The sequence below is a fragment of the Rousettus aegyptiacus genome, unplaced genomic scaffold, assembly GCF_014176215.1.
Source record: "Rousettus aegyptiacus isolate mRouAeg1 unplaced genomic scaffold, mRouAeg1.p scaffold_m13_p_6, whole genome shotgun sequence".
Lineage (NCBI taxonomy): Eukaryota > Metazoa > Chordata > Mammalia > Chiroptera > Pteropodidae > Rousettus > Rousettus aegyptiacus.
In genome coordinates, this window is record NW_023416309.1 from 70,074,889 (window position 1) to 70,093,118 (window position 18,230).

At 36.0% G+C, this 18,230-nt stretch overlaps 1 protein-coding gene and 1 non-coding gene across 9 annotated transcripts in view; one reads left to right on the plus strand and one right to left on the minus strand.

Annotated features, from left to right (window-relative positions):
- Positions 1–18,230, minus strand: part of LOC107517402 (protein shisa-6) — a 597,831-nt gene that overhangs the window by 100,936 nt on the left and 478,665 nt on the right. For all 8 annotated transcript variants that reach the window (XM_036223917.1, XM_016158078.2, XM_016158077.2 and 5 more), the window contains 5 exons: positions 16,204–16,366; positions 14,835–14,958; positions 4,753–4,895; positions 4,226–4,387; positions 3,789–4,022 (listed from right to left, as the gene is read on the minus strand). In XM_036223917.1, coding sequence (XP_036079810.1) covers positions 3,789–4,022; positions 4,226–4,387; positions 4,753–4,895; positions 14,835–14,958; positions 16,204–16,366 — 826 coding nt within the window. The remainder of the gene's footprint in view (positions 1–3,788; positions 4,023–4,225; positions 4,388–4,752; positions 4,896–14,834; positions 14,959–16,203; positions 16,367–18,230) is intronic.
- Positions 587–705, plus strand: LOC118604334. Its single transcript, XR_004951680.1, has one exon. It is a non-coding gene; the product is annotated as a 5S ribosomal RNA (ribosomal RNA).

Genomic DNA, 18,230 nt, shown 5'->3' on the forward strand with positions numbered 1-18,230 from the left:
TTTTTTACATTTATAAGTTAAAATGATAATAGCTTGGATATATTTGGTTAAGTAGAATATGTTACTAAAATATATGATGAAATTATGTATAATTAAAATATTCTATTAAAATAATATTAACTTGTTTTATTTTACTTTTTTTTTGATGTAGCTACTAGAAAAATTTTAATTGCATGACTTGCAGGATATTTTTATTGGTGAGTGCTGGTCTAGAGTGCTGCCAGAGAGAACTAAATAGAATGCTATTCATTAATTAATGCATTTATTCAACAAATATTTAATGAGTGCCCACTCTGTCCAGACATGTTTTGAGGCACTTGAGAAACATCAGTGAATAAAACAGACAAAGATCCCTGTCCTTATAGAGCTTGTAGCCAACAAATGGAGTTAGACAACAAAAAATAAATATAACAAATTGGTAAATTACATAATATGTTAGACAGGGGTAAATGCTATAGGAAGGAGGTAAAGTAGAGTAGAATAAGAGGATTAGGGGTGGTATGGGGTTACAATTTAAAATAGGGTCATCAGGGCAAGAGTCATTGAGAAGGTGTCAGTTGAACGAAGAATTAAAAGAGATGAGGGCATCTATGGCCATGCCACCCTGAACAAGCCCGATCCCATCTGATCTCAGAAGTTAAGCAGGGTCGGGCCTGGTTAGTACTTGGATGGGAGACCACCTAGGAAGACCAGGTGCTGTAGGTGTAAAAAATAAAAAATAAGGGATTGTAAACTGACAAGGTCCTTGCAATCTGCGAGGTCAATCAAGGGTTGCCTCACATAAATAAAAAAATAAAATAAAATAAAATAAAATAAATAAAATAAAGAGGGAGTGAACCATGGAGATGTTAGAGTGAAGAACATTCCAGGTAGAAGAAACAGCTAATGAAAAGCCTGATGTATCTGAGGAAAGAGCAAAGAGGCAGTGTGGCTGGAGAGGAGAGGAATGTTGCAGGGATGGAGTTGCAGGAGATGAAGTCTAACAGGTAATGGGGCAGGGTTGAGGAGGAGCCTTGGAAGCCACTGGAATGAGGGAAACAAGGGTCATCATTATTTCAGGGTTTTGAGCAGAAAAGTGACAAGATTTAATTTATGTTTTAAATTGATCTCTCTGGCTGCTAAGTTGATGATAGACTACAGAGGGGCAAAAGTAAAAGCAGACAGATGAGTTTGAAGGGTATTGTGGCTTCCCGATAAGATGCCAGTGGCTCAGATTAGAGTGGCAGCAGTGTAGAAGGTGCAAAATGGTGGAATTCTGGGCATATCTGAAGTTAGAGCCAACAGTGATTTTTCTGGGTATAGGCTGTGCGAGAAAGAGAGGAATGAGAAGAATCAAGAATGACAAGAAATTTGGCCTGATGGGTAACATAAGAAGTCATGGGTGAAGCAGGTTAGAAGTGGGGGAGAGACTTGAGAGTCTGATTTATTGAAATAAGTCAGATAAGAAGTGTCTAAATCAAGACACTAAAAACAGAGGTTACAATAACACGGGTATATTTGAGAGATATTTAGAAAACGTATATAATTATTAATGCTTCAATGTGGGAAGCAAGGGAAGAGGAGAAATAAAAGATAATATCCTAGTTTTTGTCCAGGTAACTGAGTAAGTGGAAGTGTTATTCCCTGAAGAAGAGAAGATAGAAGGAGAAGAAACTAAAACTGATGCCAAGACTTGAGGGGATTCTCCATTAACTATATGCAAATAGAGTTGGATTCACCTAATGGTACAAACAGGCTTCTCTTTGTTAAATGGAGACCATCTAATACAGAAAACAGACATTTATGCTTTCTTCATTGTCTGCTCCAAGACCTAAGGTGTGTATAAAATGAATAAGTTCTGTAAGAGTGTCAGAGCTACTTTTCCATGTTTGCTCCCTAGGAAATATCTTCTATACAAACTGATCAGTGATTCCCGGAATATAAGTGGGTAGGAGGTTAGAACAGGGGCTGGTGGGGATGCAGAATGTTCTGAGTGTACTGTGGGCTGAGGGAAACAGGAAGAGGAAAGGCTGGGAGATGTTAAATCTTGTAGCACTGCATTCTGGGATTCTTTCTTATGCTGCTTTCTACACATTCAGAGGTTCAGAGAACCGAAAGTGTTTGGAAGAAAAAATGCTATCTTTCTACAACAAAGGCGTACACCAGGTAAAATGCTAGGTGGTATCTGTATATTTCAATCTACCCTAATTTATAGCTCTAAGAAGGGGCATTCATCATGACAGAAATGGAAAGAGAGTAGAGTTACAGATAATTGTCAAATGCCATTTAACAATCATTGAGTTAGAACAGATGTCTTACCATGCCTAAAGATAATTTTTTTTAAAAAAAGATTTTTTTATATAAATACAGAACAAGGAAAAGAATACCATTTTGAAGACTAAGAATAACACAGTTCTGAAAATGACCCATTACTGGAACTAGAAAAAACGTCAAGAAAGTGGTTTTACATCATCAATAAAATGGTTTCTGTAATATAGTTGCAGGAAAACAGGCTGAAATTCAAAAAAGCAATAGGGAAGTAAAAAAGATAAGATGAAGAAGGACTGTTAGGATATTAAAAATGTAATAGTACAATTAAATCTTCATTGGAAGCATAGGAAGGAGAAGCAATATTACACACTATTAAATTAGTATTGATGAAGATAAATTTGAAAAGCTTGCCTACGATGTAGAGAAAAAGGCCAAAGGGATGAAAACAATGCATGAGGACATAATAGATATGGGGTACAGGGAACCCATCCAGCTAATCATTGCTCCTGGAAGAGAGCAGATCAATGAACAAAACCATATAAGAGAAGAAAAATTTTCTAAGCAGAAAAAAGAATATGAATATTGAATGTAAGAGATCACTGCATTCTATTAAGTGAACTGAAATCCTTTAGATACAGTATGTCAGTGAATTAAGAAATGAAGTGGGGAGAGAGGACAAGTCAGAAGAAGTTTTAATAGAGCTATTCTAAAGGCAAAACTCTGAGTAAATGACAGTAAATAAATGACTTAGGTATCTACAGGAACCTGTGATGTCCCATAGTTAAATTGATCATAATTTTAGTTTAATTGTGTAAATGCATGAACTTCACCACCTTAATGAAAGGCTGGCTTTAGGTAAAGAGAACACAGAAAGAGGCAATCAAATGATCAACAATGATGAGCATGAAGAAGGGCAGAAAATGTGCTAAAGTTATCCCTAGTTCTCAAGGGAAAAATAATATATTGACTGAAATAAACGTGTTCCCTTTGGAAAAAAGTAAGTAGAAAAATGCAATAAGAAAAGGATGACAGGGGCTTTCTTTTGGTGACCAACCACTTAGGAATATATGAGGAAATGAATGAAATGATACAGAATTTGTTTAAGAAATTAGGTTCCAATGACTCTTTAACAGATAACACTGTAAGACAAAAGAAATAAAAGAAAATTGGTAAAACCTGCAACAATTTCTCTCAACCATTCACCTCTTTTGGTTTTGAAGATGGAAGGGAAATGGGCTGGGAAGGACAGGAAAGGAATGGAAAAGGAGGAGATGGCAAAGAGAAAGAGAGAAGAGGTGCTGTAGGAGATTTCAGCATCAGTGAGAGAGAGCTGACCGACCCTGAAGCTGAAGCTGTGCTGTTCTGCTGAGATAGCTCTGCCTTAACTTTTGAACTGTTTCTGATGATACCAGGGGCCCTGGAAGAGCATTAATAATTTTTGAACCTCAATTATGATCCTTCCAGTTCTCTGGAAAGGGGTCGCTCCCACTCTCTCTGTGTCCCTTGCAGGAAGAAAAGATTGAAAAGATGTCACTCACCTGGGCAGCGGTGCTATGGAGCTTTAGTAGCCCATTCTCAAGCCGCTCCATTTTGGTCTTGAGCTCTTTTCTATTCCTGCGCAGCAAGCTCTGGTAGAGTCTGATAAACTCCAGAAATGATTTGGGAGTTGTGTAGTTGTAGCGCTGCTCATTGCTCAGATAAGACTGGGATGTTTCATTGACACTTGTGTGGACAAAAGCCATGAACTTGCTAATTGACTGCTTGATTGTGGGCTAAAATCAAAGAACAGGAAAAAAATAGTCTGACCATGAAGACTGGAGGTGACTCTCTCTCCCTCCCCCATTGCTTCATCACATGGAAAGTTATTCCAACAACTCTATCTAAGCTTGAACTTGAACTCTAAAATTCTGGACATGGAATTCCTTGTACCTTGAGGTGGAAAGGATGTTGAGGAGTGTCTCCTTTTCCCTCTTACCTCAATACCCTCAGTGTTCTGCAAGAAGCGGAGGCTGACAGATTCCAATGCCTGCTGAGGCCACTCATGAAACCAGTCAATGGCCGTGCAGTTCACAATGGCCGGGAACTTCCTGCTACGGACCCTCAGCTTGTTCCCCACAGGGGAGAAACAGAGAGTCACCTGAAAAGTCAGAAGGGTGGGAGAACCAAAAAGGTATCAGAGAAGTAATCATAGAAAAATATAGCCTTGGATTCTTAATTTCCTAGAAAATTGAAAAGCACTTCCAACAGAGATGAAAATCTGTAAATGATAGCCAGCCTTTTCAGCCAAGGAAGGAAGAAATCTGAGCCTGTACAAGGCAAGAGGGAGGCTACTTCCCATGAAACAGATGACAAGAACATCCTTGCAAAGGTTGAGAAAGGCACTGCAACCTCATTCCCAACTCCCAAGACAATCAATTAGGACAGCTGTGTCCAAAACATCCATAGAGACTTCCACGAATCATCTCTGTTCCTGTCTACCTTGGGCAGTGAATTCTTCTATACCTTCAGTTGTCGTCGGACTCGATCTACAAAGAACTTCCAGCAATTCTCTCTGTTGTCAACCAGACCTTGGCTCTTGACTTCATTTCTCATATTGCTTATAATGTTTTCAATTTCATCATCAGAGTAGAGATCTGGGATCTCTCCTAAGAAGAAATGGAGTACAGATGGGCTATTTTAGCATCTCCCTGCATGATGCAATTGTACATGACAAATTTTGTGCCCTTGGGACACAGGCCTTTTGGTTTTTAGGCCATGATCTATCACTCTTGCTGGTGAAACTAGACAGACACTGTATCTACTCCAAACCCAGGGCAGGAAAATAATATGTCAAAGAGTGAAACAGGGTGTATAGCATTCTCTTTTCCTGGGTTGGCAACTGGTAGCACAAGAGCTTTCAATTGTCTTTTCCTCTTTTACTTAAAGCATACATTCACTGATTACTATTATAGAAATTGTGCTTATAAGGAGCTTAATATTTAACAGGAGAATTAAAGCAGATATAAAATAGCTATAAGACTTGGTGAAAAATCCATGAGAAACATATAAATAAGTCCATATATTTATGAAGAACATGCTATCACTTTTTATTAAACAAAAAGGGAGAGAGCCGGGGTGGCTTCATACAATTTAGTGTCAGTCTGACATCTAACTCATTGGCAAAAAGATGAAAATTTAAGACATTATTAGGAAAACTAGAATCTAAAAAAATTATGCTTGGATTCTTATATTCCACTGTACACTAGGAAAAATTCCAAATGTATCAATGTTTTAACTATTAAAAACACATAAAATGGTAGAAAAATGAGGGAAATACTTTTATAACCTCTAAGGACCTTTTAACTGTAACTAAAAATTGATGTGTTTAAAAGAAAGATAAATTTGACACTTGTAAACTGATAAATTTTATACAAAAATACATAGTGAAAACACATAGGCAAAGTATAACAGCAACAACAACAAAACCTCAAAAAACAATTAAGAAAATCTGTTTTCCAAAGTAGGTATACAAATAGCTAACAGGTACATAAAAAGATGCTCAGCATCACTAATCATCAGAAAAATGCAAATCAAAAGCAGAATGAGATATCGCTTGACACCTGTTAGAATGGTTATTATTTTAAAAAATAACAAATGTTCATGAGAGTGTAAAGAAAAAGAAACCCTCGTACACTATTAGTGAAATTGTAAACTGGTATGGTCACTATATAAAACAGTATGATGATTCCTCAAGAAATTGAAAATAGAACTACCATATGATCCAGCAATTCCACTTCTGAGTATTTACCCAAAGGAAATGAAACCATTATCTCAAAGAGATATCGGTACTCTCATGCTCATTGCTGCATATTCACAGTAGCCAAAGTTTGAAATAACTTAAATGTCCATTAATGGAAGAATGAATCAAGAAAATATGGTGTATATACACCCAATGGAATATTATTCATTCTTTAAAAAGAAGGAAACCCTATCATTTATGACAACATGGATGAACCTTGATTATATTATGTTAAGTGAAATAAGCCAGACACAGAAAGACAAATACTGTATGGTATCACTTAAATGTGGAATCTAGATTTAAAAAAAAATCAAACTCATAGAAACAGAGAGTATAAAGGTGGTTACCAGGAGCTGAGATGTGGAAAAAACGGAGAGAGGTTGGTAAAAGGATTAAAACTTTTATAAGTTGTGAGATGAATAGTCTGAGAATCTAATGTATAACATGGTAACTATAGTTGATAACATTGTATTGTATAATTGACATTTGTCAAGAGGGTAGAACTAAATGCTCTCACCAAAAAAAAAGAAAAACATATGTTCATTCAGATTATACTTCAATAGCTAATCTCCTTAAAATATAAACTCTCTATAAACAAAGGAAAAGTTCAACAATTCAACCAAAAAATGGGGTGAAAGATACCAAAAGAGAGTTCACAGTACAGAAAATACAAATGTATCGTGAATATACGAACAAATGCTTTACCTCACTTGTAATAAAAGAAATGCACATTGGAACTAGGTTTAATTTTTCATTTGTATAAATCAGATTGGCAGACATATAAACAATCAACCTCATTCTTAATAATAAAAATGTACTTAAAACTACTCTTAATTATTGTTATTTTTACCAGATTGGCAAAATCTGAAAGTTTGATAAAATACTGCATTAATGAGGCAGTATATGATGAATAAAAATTTTTTTAATCTTAACTATATAAAAATAAATATATAATGACCAAGTAGGGTTTATTCTTGAAATGTAAAGATGGTTTAATACTAGAAAATGTAGAAAAATAATTTATTATATTAATAGATTAAAAAATAAAACAATATAACCATCAAAATTAATGTGTAAAATTTCTAAAACAGTTAGCAAACTAGCAGTAAATTAGATTTCTATTAATCTAATTGTAAATAGCTATACCAGACCCAAAGCATACATCATACCTAACGATGAAATACTAAAATATTGTCTTTCAAATCAAGAACAAGACAAGCGTGACGATCATATTTTCTATTCAACATTATATGGAGGTTCTAGACTATGCAAAAAGGTAACAAAATGAAACATTTAGGATAATTAAGAAAATAATAAAGTTATTATTGTTAAAAAACTAATTTTCTACATAGAAAATCTCAGAGAATATACATATAAACAATTGGAACTCATAAATGAGTTTGATAATGAAGCTGCTGGATACAAAATCAAAATTGGAAATAAAATGGCATTTACGTACTTCAGCAAAAAAATGTTATTTTTAAAGTTACTTAGAATACCAATAAAAACTGTAAAGCAGGCAGTCACAAATATACAAAAAGATGTTCAAGATCTTGATGTAAAAATTATAACATAGTATTGAAGGGCATAAATAAAACTGTAAATAAGTGGAAAGAAATATTGTATTTATGGGTGGATGATTCATTATTACTAGAATCACAAAGACACAATTCCAATAATAAAATCAAATGGGTTTCTTTTGTGATCCTGACAAGTATATTCTAAAAATTATATGAGAGAGGAAAGGGGAAAATATGGCCATGATATTTGTGAAGAAGAACCAGAAGGAGGGATTTGGATTTGCCTTATCAGAAATCAAGTATCCTTGTAAAACTGTTAGTTAAAACAATGTGAAAGTGATACTGGGGTAAATAAATAGAACGATGAGTGAAAAACCTAGAAACAGATCCAGATATAAACAGGTAATTGATATTAAAAATCAATGTACAGGTTTGTAATAGACTAGTCAATAAGTGATGTTATGATAATTCAATATTATTATTAAAATATAAAATTAGAACACCATACAAAAATATATTCCAGGTGAATTAAAAGCATGAATATGAAAAGTAAAATTGTAATAATTTAAAAATAAATTATAGGAGATTATTTTTATGGTGTTGGATAGGACAAGATTTTTGAAAAAGCACACAAAAAAAGCACAAAGCATTAAAAAACTGAAGTTTTATAACATCTAAACTAAATCAGCAGACAAAAGTCAGATACAGACTTCAAAAAGATATTTACAATCTAAATAATGAATAAAGGGTTAGTATTGGGGATATGTAAAAACACTTACAAACCCATAAGAAAAGATAAAGAATCCAAGAACCAAAGGGCAAACTATATAAACAGGCAACTCAGGAGAGGAATAGCCTGAGGGTGCTCCAAGGTCATAAGTAATAAAGAAAAAGAAAATATGATATTTCATTTCATACCTGTTGGCAAAAATTAATATATCAGATAAATTGAGTGTCAGTGAGGTTAGGAAGAAATGGGTAATGGTCAGAGAGAAAAAAGGTATCTTTACTGGTCAGAGAATAAATTTGCACAGCTACTCTGGAGAGCAACTTGGCACTTTTTAGTAAAGATGAAATGCACAAACCAGACAATTTAGTAATCTATGTTTTGTAAAAAAAACTCTTGCATATGCACACTGAAAGTTTCTACTTTGCAATGTTGTTCATAATAGCATGAGCATTTATTTTATTGTTTTCTGTATGTCTAAAATAATTTGTAAAGAAGTATAAAAATCATAAATGGGTTGGTGAGAATATAAGAACTGTCAGAAAGTGCCAGAAATGGAAAGAACAGATAGAATAAAAGAAAATTTTGAATTAGGATCCGGGGGATAGGCACCTGGGTCAGATGGAAGAGTTGGCCTTGGAAAAGAGAAATAGTATTATGAAAAGAAAGAAGAAAACTGCTAAGAAATGGAAACAGACAAGGAGGTAGGTATAAAGAAAGTTGTGAAGCTGATACTAAATGATGCCAAGTTTTCTCAATGAGAGAAATGAGATCGAGGGAGGTAAGAATGAAGGAAGCACTGGTACATCTAAAATCTGAAAACACTGGATATGATGGGGTTCACTACAGGATATTCTATGGGTCTCAGAGAAACTCTTTTACATTTCTAATACAAGGCTTTTGGTAGGTATTGAAGCTATGTGGACCTGGACTTATATACAAGCTCCCCTTTAAAGTTCTCCAAATCCACATATTTCTTCTTTCCTCCATAACCAACAATGAAATGTTAGCATCATAGAAATGTTAGAGATGGCAGAAGCCATTGGAATCACCCTACCAATGCTTCTTCCTTGTGGACCTGGGTGAGATCCCCAAAGATGGGTGATTTGGCACATGGTCTATAACTAATCAGAATGATGAAAATTATAATTCTATTCATTATTGAGGCTGCTGCACTTCTTTGAAATACTATATATGGAGGAAATTCATGCCAACTTTTCAACAAATGTCTGGCATACAAATTCAGCCAGTTTACTAAGAATTGTATATTAATTAGATTTAGTCATTTAAAAAGTCAAAATAAAAAAATTATCATGAAAATGATCATTTACTTTTTTCTTAATTGAGCCAACCTGATTTAATTTCCATTCATTAAGATATTTCATAGCATGCATATAAAACAATCTGTTTATAACTTGTCAAAATTAATATCTTATTAATGGAATAACCCATTTCAACTTCAATTGATAAAAATAGAGGTCAGAGAAAATGCTAGGAAAATGAAATGATATTTAGCATGTGTTGGGATTCAAAAAGTTCGTGACAGTCTTAAAAAAGAGAAACAGTCCCATAGAATTGACAGAAGCCACATTCGTCTAACTTAAGGGGGCTGATGGCCTATTCCTTTCTCCTTTACTTCTCTGATATCTGCATTTCCTTATCTATTAATATCTTAGATCCCTCCAGTGAGAAATTTAGTTCCCTTTGGTATTATCATTTTTAATTATAGAGTGTGCATCTTTCACCTTTCTCTGATTTGAAATATGTAGTTTTTATGTTCTTTCGGCATTTTAAGTATAAGATCACAGATATTAAGGAAACAAACTTAATCTGACCCTCTGCCTCTTTTTTGTATGACCTGAAAGCTAAGCATGGTTTATTCAATTTTTAATGGTTGAAAAAATTAAAATATAATATTTAATGACAAGGGAAAATTACAAAGTTTAAATTTTAATGTCCATAAATAAAGTTTTATTGGCCACTCTTTCATTTAGGTATTATCTAGTTATTTTCTCACTATGGTGACAGAGTTGAATAGTTGTGACAGAAACTGTGCAATCTGCCAAACTGAAAATATTTATTTTTGACTCTTTATAGAAAGAGTATGCTGACCTTGGTTTATGTGAAACCCTTAGTGTCAAGATGTTGAAAGCCTCCAGGCCATTGAGAGACTTTTTCCATGTTTTTATGATGGTAGTGCTTTTTGTCACAAGATCCCAAGAACCCCTAAGAAGATCACCAGATGGAATATCTGGGGATAAATATCTTTGAATTGGGAACAAAGTTTGCATTTTAGACTTGTTCCTTTAATTTCTCCTGATAATACCCCTGTCACTTATTGTGTGATGTAGGTAGTCATGCTGAAAGCAGAGAACTGAACTGCTAGAGGAAATTTTGTAATGTGGCAGATGCAGAGGTTATTTAAATATTTGAAAAGTTTCCTCCTGAGACCTAAAGTTGGGAAACCTTATTTCTGTCTCCAAGTGCTTTCAGGCCCCATGTGGTCATTAACATGTCCTAATATTCTGTAAGTCAGACTAATCATCCATCACCTTCTCTTTGTTAGTCTGGGCCTCTCAAAGGTTACAATTACTTTTGGTGGAGAAGATCCTGATAGTATAAGATGGTTCAGTTAGTGGAGGTTGGTGATAAGAGGGCAAAGTTAAGGGTTAGATTCTCCATGAATCAGTTAGTGGCACACAGGCTTAAGGGCTTTGACTCCATCTAGGCCTAACATTTTTAGAAAACATTTCCCTGGTCTCATAGGAGAAAAAGCAAGGGAGTGTAGGGACTATCTTAGTACTCCTGCCTCTCTCTATATATGGCTAGAAAAATTCTCTAAGCACATATCCAACAGTAATATCTAATATGTAAGATAGCACAATATTCTCACGATGTTGCATACTTCAGTTTAACAAATACCTCCTGAAGGCAAATTATGGGCCAGTAGATACATTAAGTGCTGGCAGTATTAATGATGAAAACAACACAGTCTCTACAGAGGGTTTTAATTATATCGGTATTGTTTTATTTCCTAAACTGGGTGGTAGGTATTTAATCTTTATATTTTGTATAACTGGATTATTTAATAACAAAAATTTAATCAACAACAGTCTCTGCCTTTCGGAAGTTTACAATGTTGTTTCAATACAATGGTATGTGCAACCACTGAGTGTTATAGAAACATGGAGGGATGTTTCTCATTCCTCAGAATGATAGTGGATCAATGAAGATTTCCTACAGAGATAACATCCAAGATAAGTCTTGTAATCTAAGCAGAAGTTAATCCAGACAAAGAAGGAGAAGGGCATGAGGTTCAAAAGGAACAGTGTAAGTAAACAGCATAGTGTATTATTTCAGGAAGCCAGGAATTACTAGATTGTAATGAAGGAAGTGAGGCTAGTAGGGAGGGAAGGAAGCAGGTCAACAACAACCTTTTTTGTTGTTGTTGTTACAAAAATATCTTACCTGCATTCAGTTAGCAACTAATATAGGAATTATAGTTTAGCTAGACCCTTTTAGCAGCAGTAAGAACGGATTAGAGAGAGAGTGTCTGGGAGGTAGGGAGATGAGGTAGGAAGTATCTACATTTGTTGAAGCAAAAAAATGAAAAGATCACTGGTAGCCATGATAGAGAAGATATGAATTCAGAAATGGTTAAGGGGCAAAATTGGTGGCATTTGATTATCTCTTGGATGTAAGTAGTGAGGAAGAGGTTAGCAATATAGAAGAATGCACAGAGACAGAGTTTCAAATAACTTGAATGAGAATTTAGTATCGGGATGAAAAGAAGAGGCTGATTACACAAGCATCTTTTTGGATTACTCTTCTGACACTATTGCTTGGCAGCTAGAGAGCCAACCAGGTGCTGGTTTAAATTTCCACTGTCTGTAGTTTGAGAATGGTATAGTGAACAGATCCAGTGAGACCACAAAGTATGCTTAGGAGATCTGGTGCATGCTTGATGGATTCTCTTTTACCTTACACTTTGCCTTTTTTCCTTTCAGGGGAATTGGGCCAGAATTTCGCTTATGTAAAGCATAGATGGACCATCAGGAAATCTAGTTCCAGGTACTTATGGGAGAAGAACAATCCAGTGCCAAGTCTGTTACAAATATTTCCAGATTCCACATTCTCATGTGATATGTGCAGGCCACTAACATTTAAATCTTGCATCTAATCCTAAATATATTGGAGATGAGGTCATCTTTTCATGTTCTATACACCAAAAGAAGAATTGGGCCAAATATTAAAAAAATCCTGGTTCAGAGATAGAGAGATATATGACTTTATGAGAGAGGACATAAGTGGTTATAAACTATTCTAATAGATCACATAGAGGCTGTATGATAATCATGTTTGAGCACAGCACATACTGACTAAAACAGGAGAGCTTAATAAATAGTTTTGATATGAATAGAGAATGATCTAGTCATGTCCAGGGATGAGAAATCTTGAATTTGTAGTAAACAGTTAAACTTTTTAAAAAGCAAAAGGAAAGTCCTAAGATAAGATCCCAAAGTAAAATGAAGTATGAAATCTGGCAGTTAGGTAAGGAAGAGATGCCACACCTGGAGCAGATTAAGTCCTCTTAGCTGGGACTGCAGTAAAATGGGATTTATGAAATTCTGGAAAGCTAGCGGCAGCTGTGTTATGTCAGAAAGCCAGGGAATAATTCTATTTTCTCCCTATAGTTTAGGATGAGAACTTGCTGATGCCAAATTTGGTTCAAGAACTGAGAGAGAATAAATTTTGCAAGAATTTTTTTTAAATACCTGGGTTTAACGGCCAGTGTACATTCTTCAGGAATATTATATAGGGCAATAAGTACAGAGAAAGAATGAAACTCTTCACATTCAGCAAGGGCAAAAATTTCAGCCATAGTTTCACCAGCAGCTGCATGACCTCCATTAAAAATTCTGGTAAGCCAAGGAAAATGATCAAAGATCTGCTTCTTTTTCTCTGATCTGGGTGGCCATCCTACTTCTTACACAATTATATATCTTTTATTAATTAGGGCAGGATTTGATAACTTCGTGTGTAAGATTTTTTCCTGTCAATCTATAACCCACCCTGAGATGCAACTGGAATAATAATGAATTCTGAAATGTTTAGTTGGTGTCAGAAGTAGGATTCATGAGCTGAGTTTCCATACAGGTTTGATTTAGGAAATGATATCAGGAAGCCAAGGGATGAAACAGCGAGCTAAAGAAATGTAGGAGGAAACCAGATAGCCTGTGGTATGAGGTTATTAGGTCACTGAGGAAGATGTTCTTGGGAAAGAGCTGAATCAGTGGAATTCACTCATTGTTCTTTTATCTTCAACCTAATAGGACTTGTAGATAACCAGATAGAGAAGAGTTAGTGAGTTAGTGGCAAGGTAGCCTGATGTATAGTTTTCTAGTCTTTACTTTATTCTTGTGTGACTACACAACCCCATAGAATTGAAAATCTGATGGATGGGGAGGTTCTAAAGGATCCCTGTACCTCTGCATGCATGGACTAGTAGTCAGTTAATTTTAGCCAGAAATTATTTATTTGACAGGGAAAACTAGAACAAAGATATGCTCTATTCTCCTTGTCAAAGTAGTTAAGAAAAAAGGAAGAAAGATTAGGAAACTATTACTTTTAATTGTATATACATTTTAATACATATGTGTAAATCTTGTTTTTATATCTAAGTCTTAAAAGGGAAATAAGAATTTGTAACTCCATGACTTTGAAGCAGGCTGATTGTATTCAATTTTCACTGGATAGGGCTTCAGAAATTCAACTGAACTTGGAAAAAAGTTGTTTTCTAAGTGAAAAACTTAAAAAATATTTAATTGAGAAATAAAATAAAATACCAATTGGTAAAAATATAACATTTTCTGTGTCTCAAACATTTTAGGAGAAGGTGACCTGGCTGTATTGGAGCCTATTGAGATAAAGGGTGAGGCTAAAAACACACCTGGCATCTCCTAATTCTTTTAAAATTAGACTTTAGGGCATAGCTTCAGGGGGGAATGGTAATTGGACCACTCTCTCATTATTTAGTAAAATGATAAAAGATGAGGCAATGTTACAGGTGACATACTGTTGTAGAAGATGGTAGGATGTTAAAAAGACAGTGTTTAGCAAAAGAAAAATTTATTGGATTGGAGGAGAAAAGGTATAAGAGTTAGTAGTCAAATTCCTGGATATGAAACTGACTTGTTTTGGGTAGGTTGGGAAAGAAATGAGACTTTGGGATCACTGTAATGCTTGGAGCCAGCACAGTAAGGAACTTGGAACTCTGGTCCTCATCAGAAACAAGCCAGAGTTTGCTCACCAAGCCTGCTAGTGAGTAATCTGTTCAAGGACCAGTGGCTCTTTATAGATGTGATAGTAAAATGGCCTGAGGTACAAGGGCCAGCACCACCCCTAGGATGTTGATGAATGAGTTCTCCACTCTACTCTATCAGTTTTCTCCCTCATTTCTATGACCTAGCTTTTTTCACTGTGGACCAAGTCTCCACCTTAGAATGGCTTTAACTCCAAAGAGAATTTATTAGATACTCAAATGCAAAGAGTCTCTTACCAGATGTCAAGAGGTCATTGATGAGCACAAGAAACTTCTCATCAGCTACTTGGGAATCAGTCATGAGAAACACCGTGCTGAGATTTTTTACCCCAGCTTTCAGACACAAGCTGGCCAGGTCCATCTACAAAAACAATCGATATCAGAGATCTCTGAAAAGAGGGCTTTCTCAAGAGATTCCCACCCACTTCTTAGTAATGGGGCCATTTTCTTATCTACTTTTGTGGGAAATAAAGCAAAATGGCAACAGGAGGTAGGGAGGAACTCTATCTTATACTGACAGGACAATATGTCTCATTCCAAAGCCTTGATCCCAGTAGAGGTGGGCAAGTAAAGTTAAATAGTGATGATCTTTAGATCATACAACCACTCTGTCTCCTGTATTAGCTTCTAGAGCTTCTGCTTTGTACAAAGAAGTAACAGCTTTCCAAAGGACAGAGATATTCCCTTGTTTATCTGTGTTACTCATATCATCATAGAAGTGAATCGCCTGCCCCAGAAAGCAATGATTGCTCTTGGTCTTGACAGAAGAGTCATGTCAAGTTATCTGGGGCTACTAGACTGGGGAATGACTATATTTTATGGTGGCACTTCTAAAAAGTGCATATGAGAATTTTGCATTTACAGAATGACCTAACTAAACTGTATATGTCTCCAAGGTTGAGAACCACAGCCAAATCATCAAAAGCTGAGCTATGGTTTTAGAGCAGCATTGAGCATCACTGGGTAAGAGATTATGAAGGCAGGTGGGTAGGTCTGGTTTAGTGACTGTTAGAATTCTCCCAGGGACAGCAAGAGCAGCATCCTGATAGAAGTTACATCATTACTCCCTACAATGTCTCTGTTGTGGCCATGGATAAAAGGGAGGGGATTGGACAAAATGACATTTGAAAGCTTTATATAATGCTTTTATCCACTTTCCAGAGCTCCTAAGTACCTGATCTCTGAAACAAGGAAATGCCATCGAAAGTCCCAGCGGCTGGTGGTCACTGAACTTGTCTTTTAAAATATGAATTTCTTATAAAGCTTAGACCACCTATGTCTACTAGAGCTGCTAGAGAGCTGTGTGCTGAATTTGATATAGATGTGCTTCCAATTTGGGCAAGAGCTGAGGCTCCACAGATGTAACTAAAGCAGCTGAGGTCTCACAAACACAGACTTTGAGAAAGCCGGTGTTATCAAGCTGAGACTAATGAGAAAAAAGCTCCTCGTGTAACCAGTCCAGAACCTAAGAAGAAAATGGGTGGACAATTAAGCAGAGATTAATGGACAAGAGAATTGAAGGGCTGATGGAGTGTGACAGGGAGCTGGTGTAAGGGTAGTTAAAGGAAGGTTGAGTCTCCTCCCCACAGCTGCTTGGCCTTCTTACCTTGAAGTCTGGGATCTGGTAGCCTTTCCTCAGTGTGATCTGGAATACATCCATAGAGCTAATGAAAGCTGCAAGCCTTGTCAGACTCTGCTTGCCACTTCCGCCTACACCAACAAGTAGTGCATTTCCCCGTGGGGACTCCAAGATGCGATTGATGCGGCAGCTAAAGAGAAGAAAGCAGAAGCATGTGGCTTCCATTAGACTTTCCTCTGTGAGGAGCATGCACAATGAGTGAGAACTAGACTCCTCCATGGAAACTTATCATAGGCTGGGCTGTGGGAAACTTGAGTTAGATTGTTCCCAGACCTGGCTTCACCTTCTTGACCAAGTGGATTGAAGTTGCCACTGCTTTGCTTTAAGTTAAAGCCTCTGGTAAACTAGTGGCAGTCGAGTAAGAGCTGAGGGCAGCCAGGCAGGATTGGAGGGGGCAGGCGATGGGCAAGAAGGAGAGGACCAGAGCTCATCCTGTAGCTCCTCCCCAGCCAAACCTGACCCTGCCAAATCTCTCTGCTTTTTTCCTCACCTACCTGTGCTTTTAGGCAAGAGGAGGGGGCAAGATTAAGAGAAAAGTAGAAGGTATACAATTAAGAAAAAAAATCAGTTGAAGGATGGAGGACTAGAAGGAACAAAACAGTTTGTTTCTCTTAGGAGAGATGGAGCAAAGTTAAAATCGGCAGAATAATAGAGTCCTGACATAGCTCTTACTGCTCCTTCTTTTATCCTTTCTGAACGTTGATGCCCTTGTAATGAATATTTGTGGATTCTTAATGTCAACCTACAAGACGCCCGCTTCTTTGGCTTCTGGAGTCTTCTTTGGCTTTGCAGCTATACTTACCATTATCAGTGCCAAGTTCTCACCCCAGCAAGGGAGAAATATTCCCAGGCCCTCCAGAAGAACCCACTCCTCCTGCTTCTCTTCAAATGGTACTCTTTACCAAAGTGTCACAACTCCTCCTTCAGGATACACCACCAATCTTCTCTTTGATTTCCCTTGGTACCAGCAAGAGTAATAGAACAAGGCCTAAAAACCAAAAGGCCTGTGTCCCAAGGGCACAAAATTTATCATGTACAATTGCATCATGCAGGGAGATGCTAAAGCTGCCCATCTGTACTCCATTTCTTCTTAGGAGCAATCCCAGATCTCTACTCTGATGATGAAGTTGAAAACATTATGAAGTCAAGAGCCAAGGGTCTAGTTGACCTACATTCTTTACAAGAATGACTCCTATTCCCTTATCTTTTCTCTTCTTAAAAACAATGACTATTCATTGTACACAAATGTATAAAATACAGAAAGAACTTTAATTATAGTATCTAGCAATAAACACTATTGACATTAATTAAATGTCCTTCTGAAATTTTTCTACTGTCTGTATGTTTATGAGTATAAATTATGTGTATATACAGTTATTATATTTCAACACTCATAATTCTATTCTGTCCATTTTCAAAATTAGGTTCACATTGCATACTGAACGTAGTGTTTTGAAATCATTTTTTCATTTGGTAGTATACTGTGATTATTTCCCTATGTCACTGAGTAATCTGCTAAACCATGCTTTTAATGGGGAAATGATAATTCTGTTATGTAGAATAAGTTCCTTGTCTGCAATAGCCTACGGTTGGATATTTAGGTGGTTTTCAAAATTTTCCAGTTATAAATAATGCTATATAAATATTTTTAGTTTATATCTCTAATTATATTCATAGGCTAAGTTCTTAGAAGTAAACTTCTGAATCTAACAGTAAGACAGTTTTTATGCCTTTTGATATATACTAAAAAGCCCCAGAATGGTAGAACCAATTTATACTCTTCTTAAGTAGAATTGGTCAAAAGATGAATCTATTATATTGGAGAATAAGAATATGTTAGGCTATGTTAGTTGAATTAAAATTTGTTATATCACTAAATTTGAGAATACATAACACAGTGATCAAGCCACTGTGGAGAAACAGATAAGGAAGAAGAGACAAGTGTTGGTGACCTTGTGATCAAAAGAACATGCAGAACAAGAAACAGGTAAAGT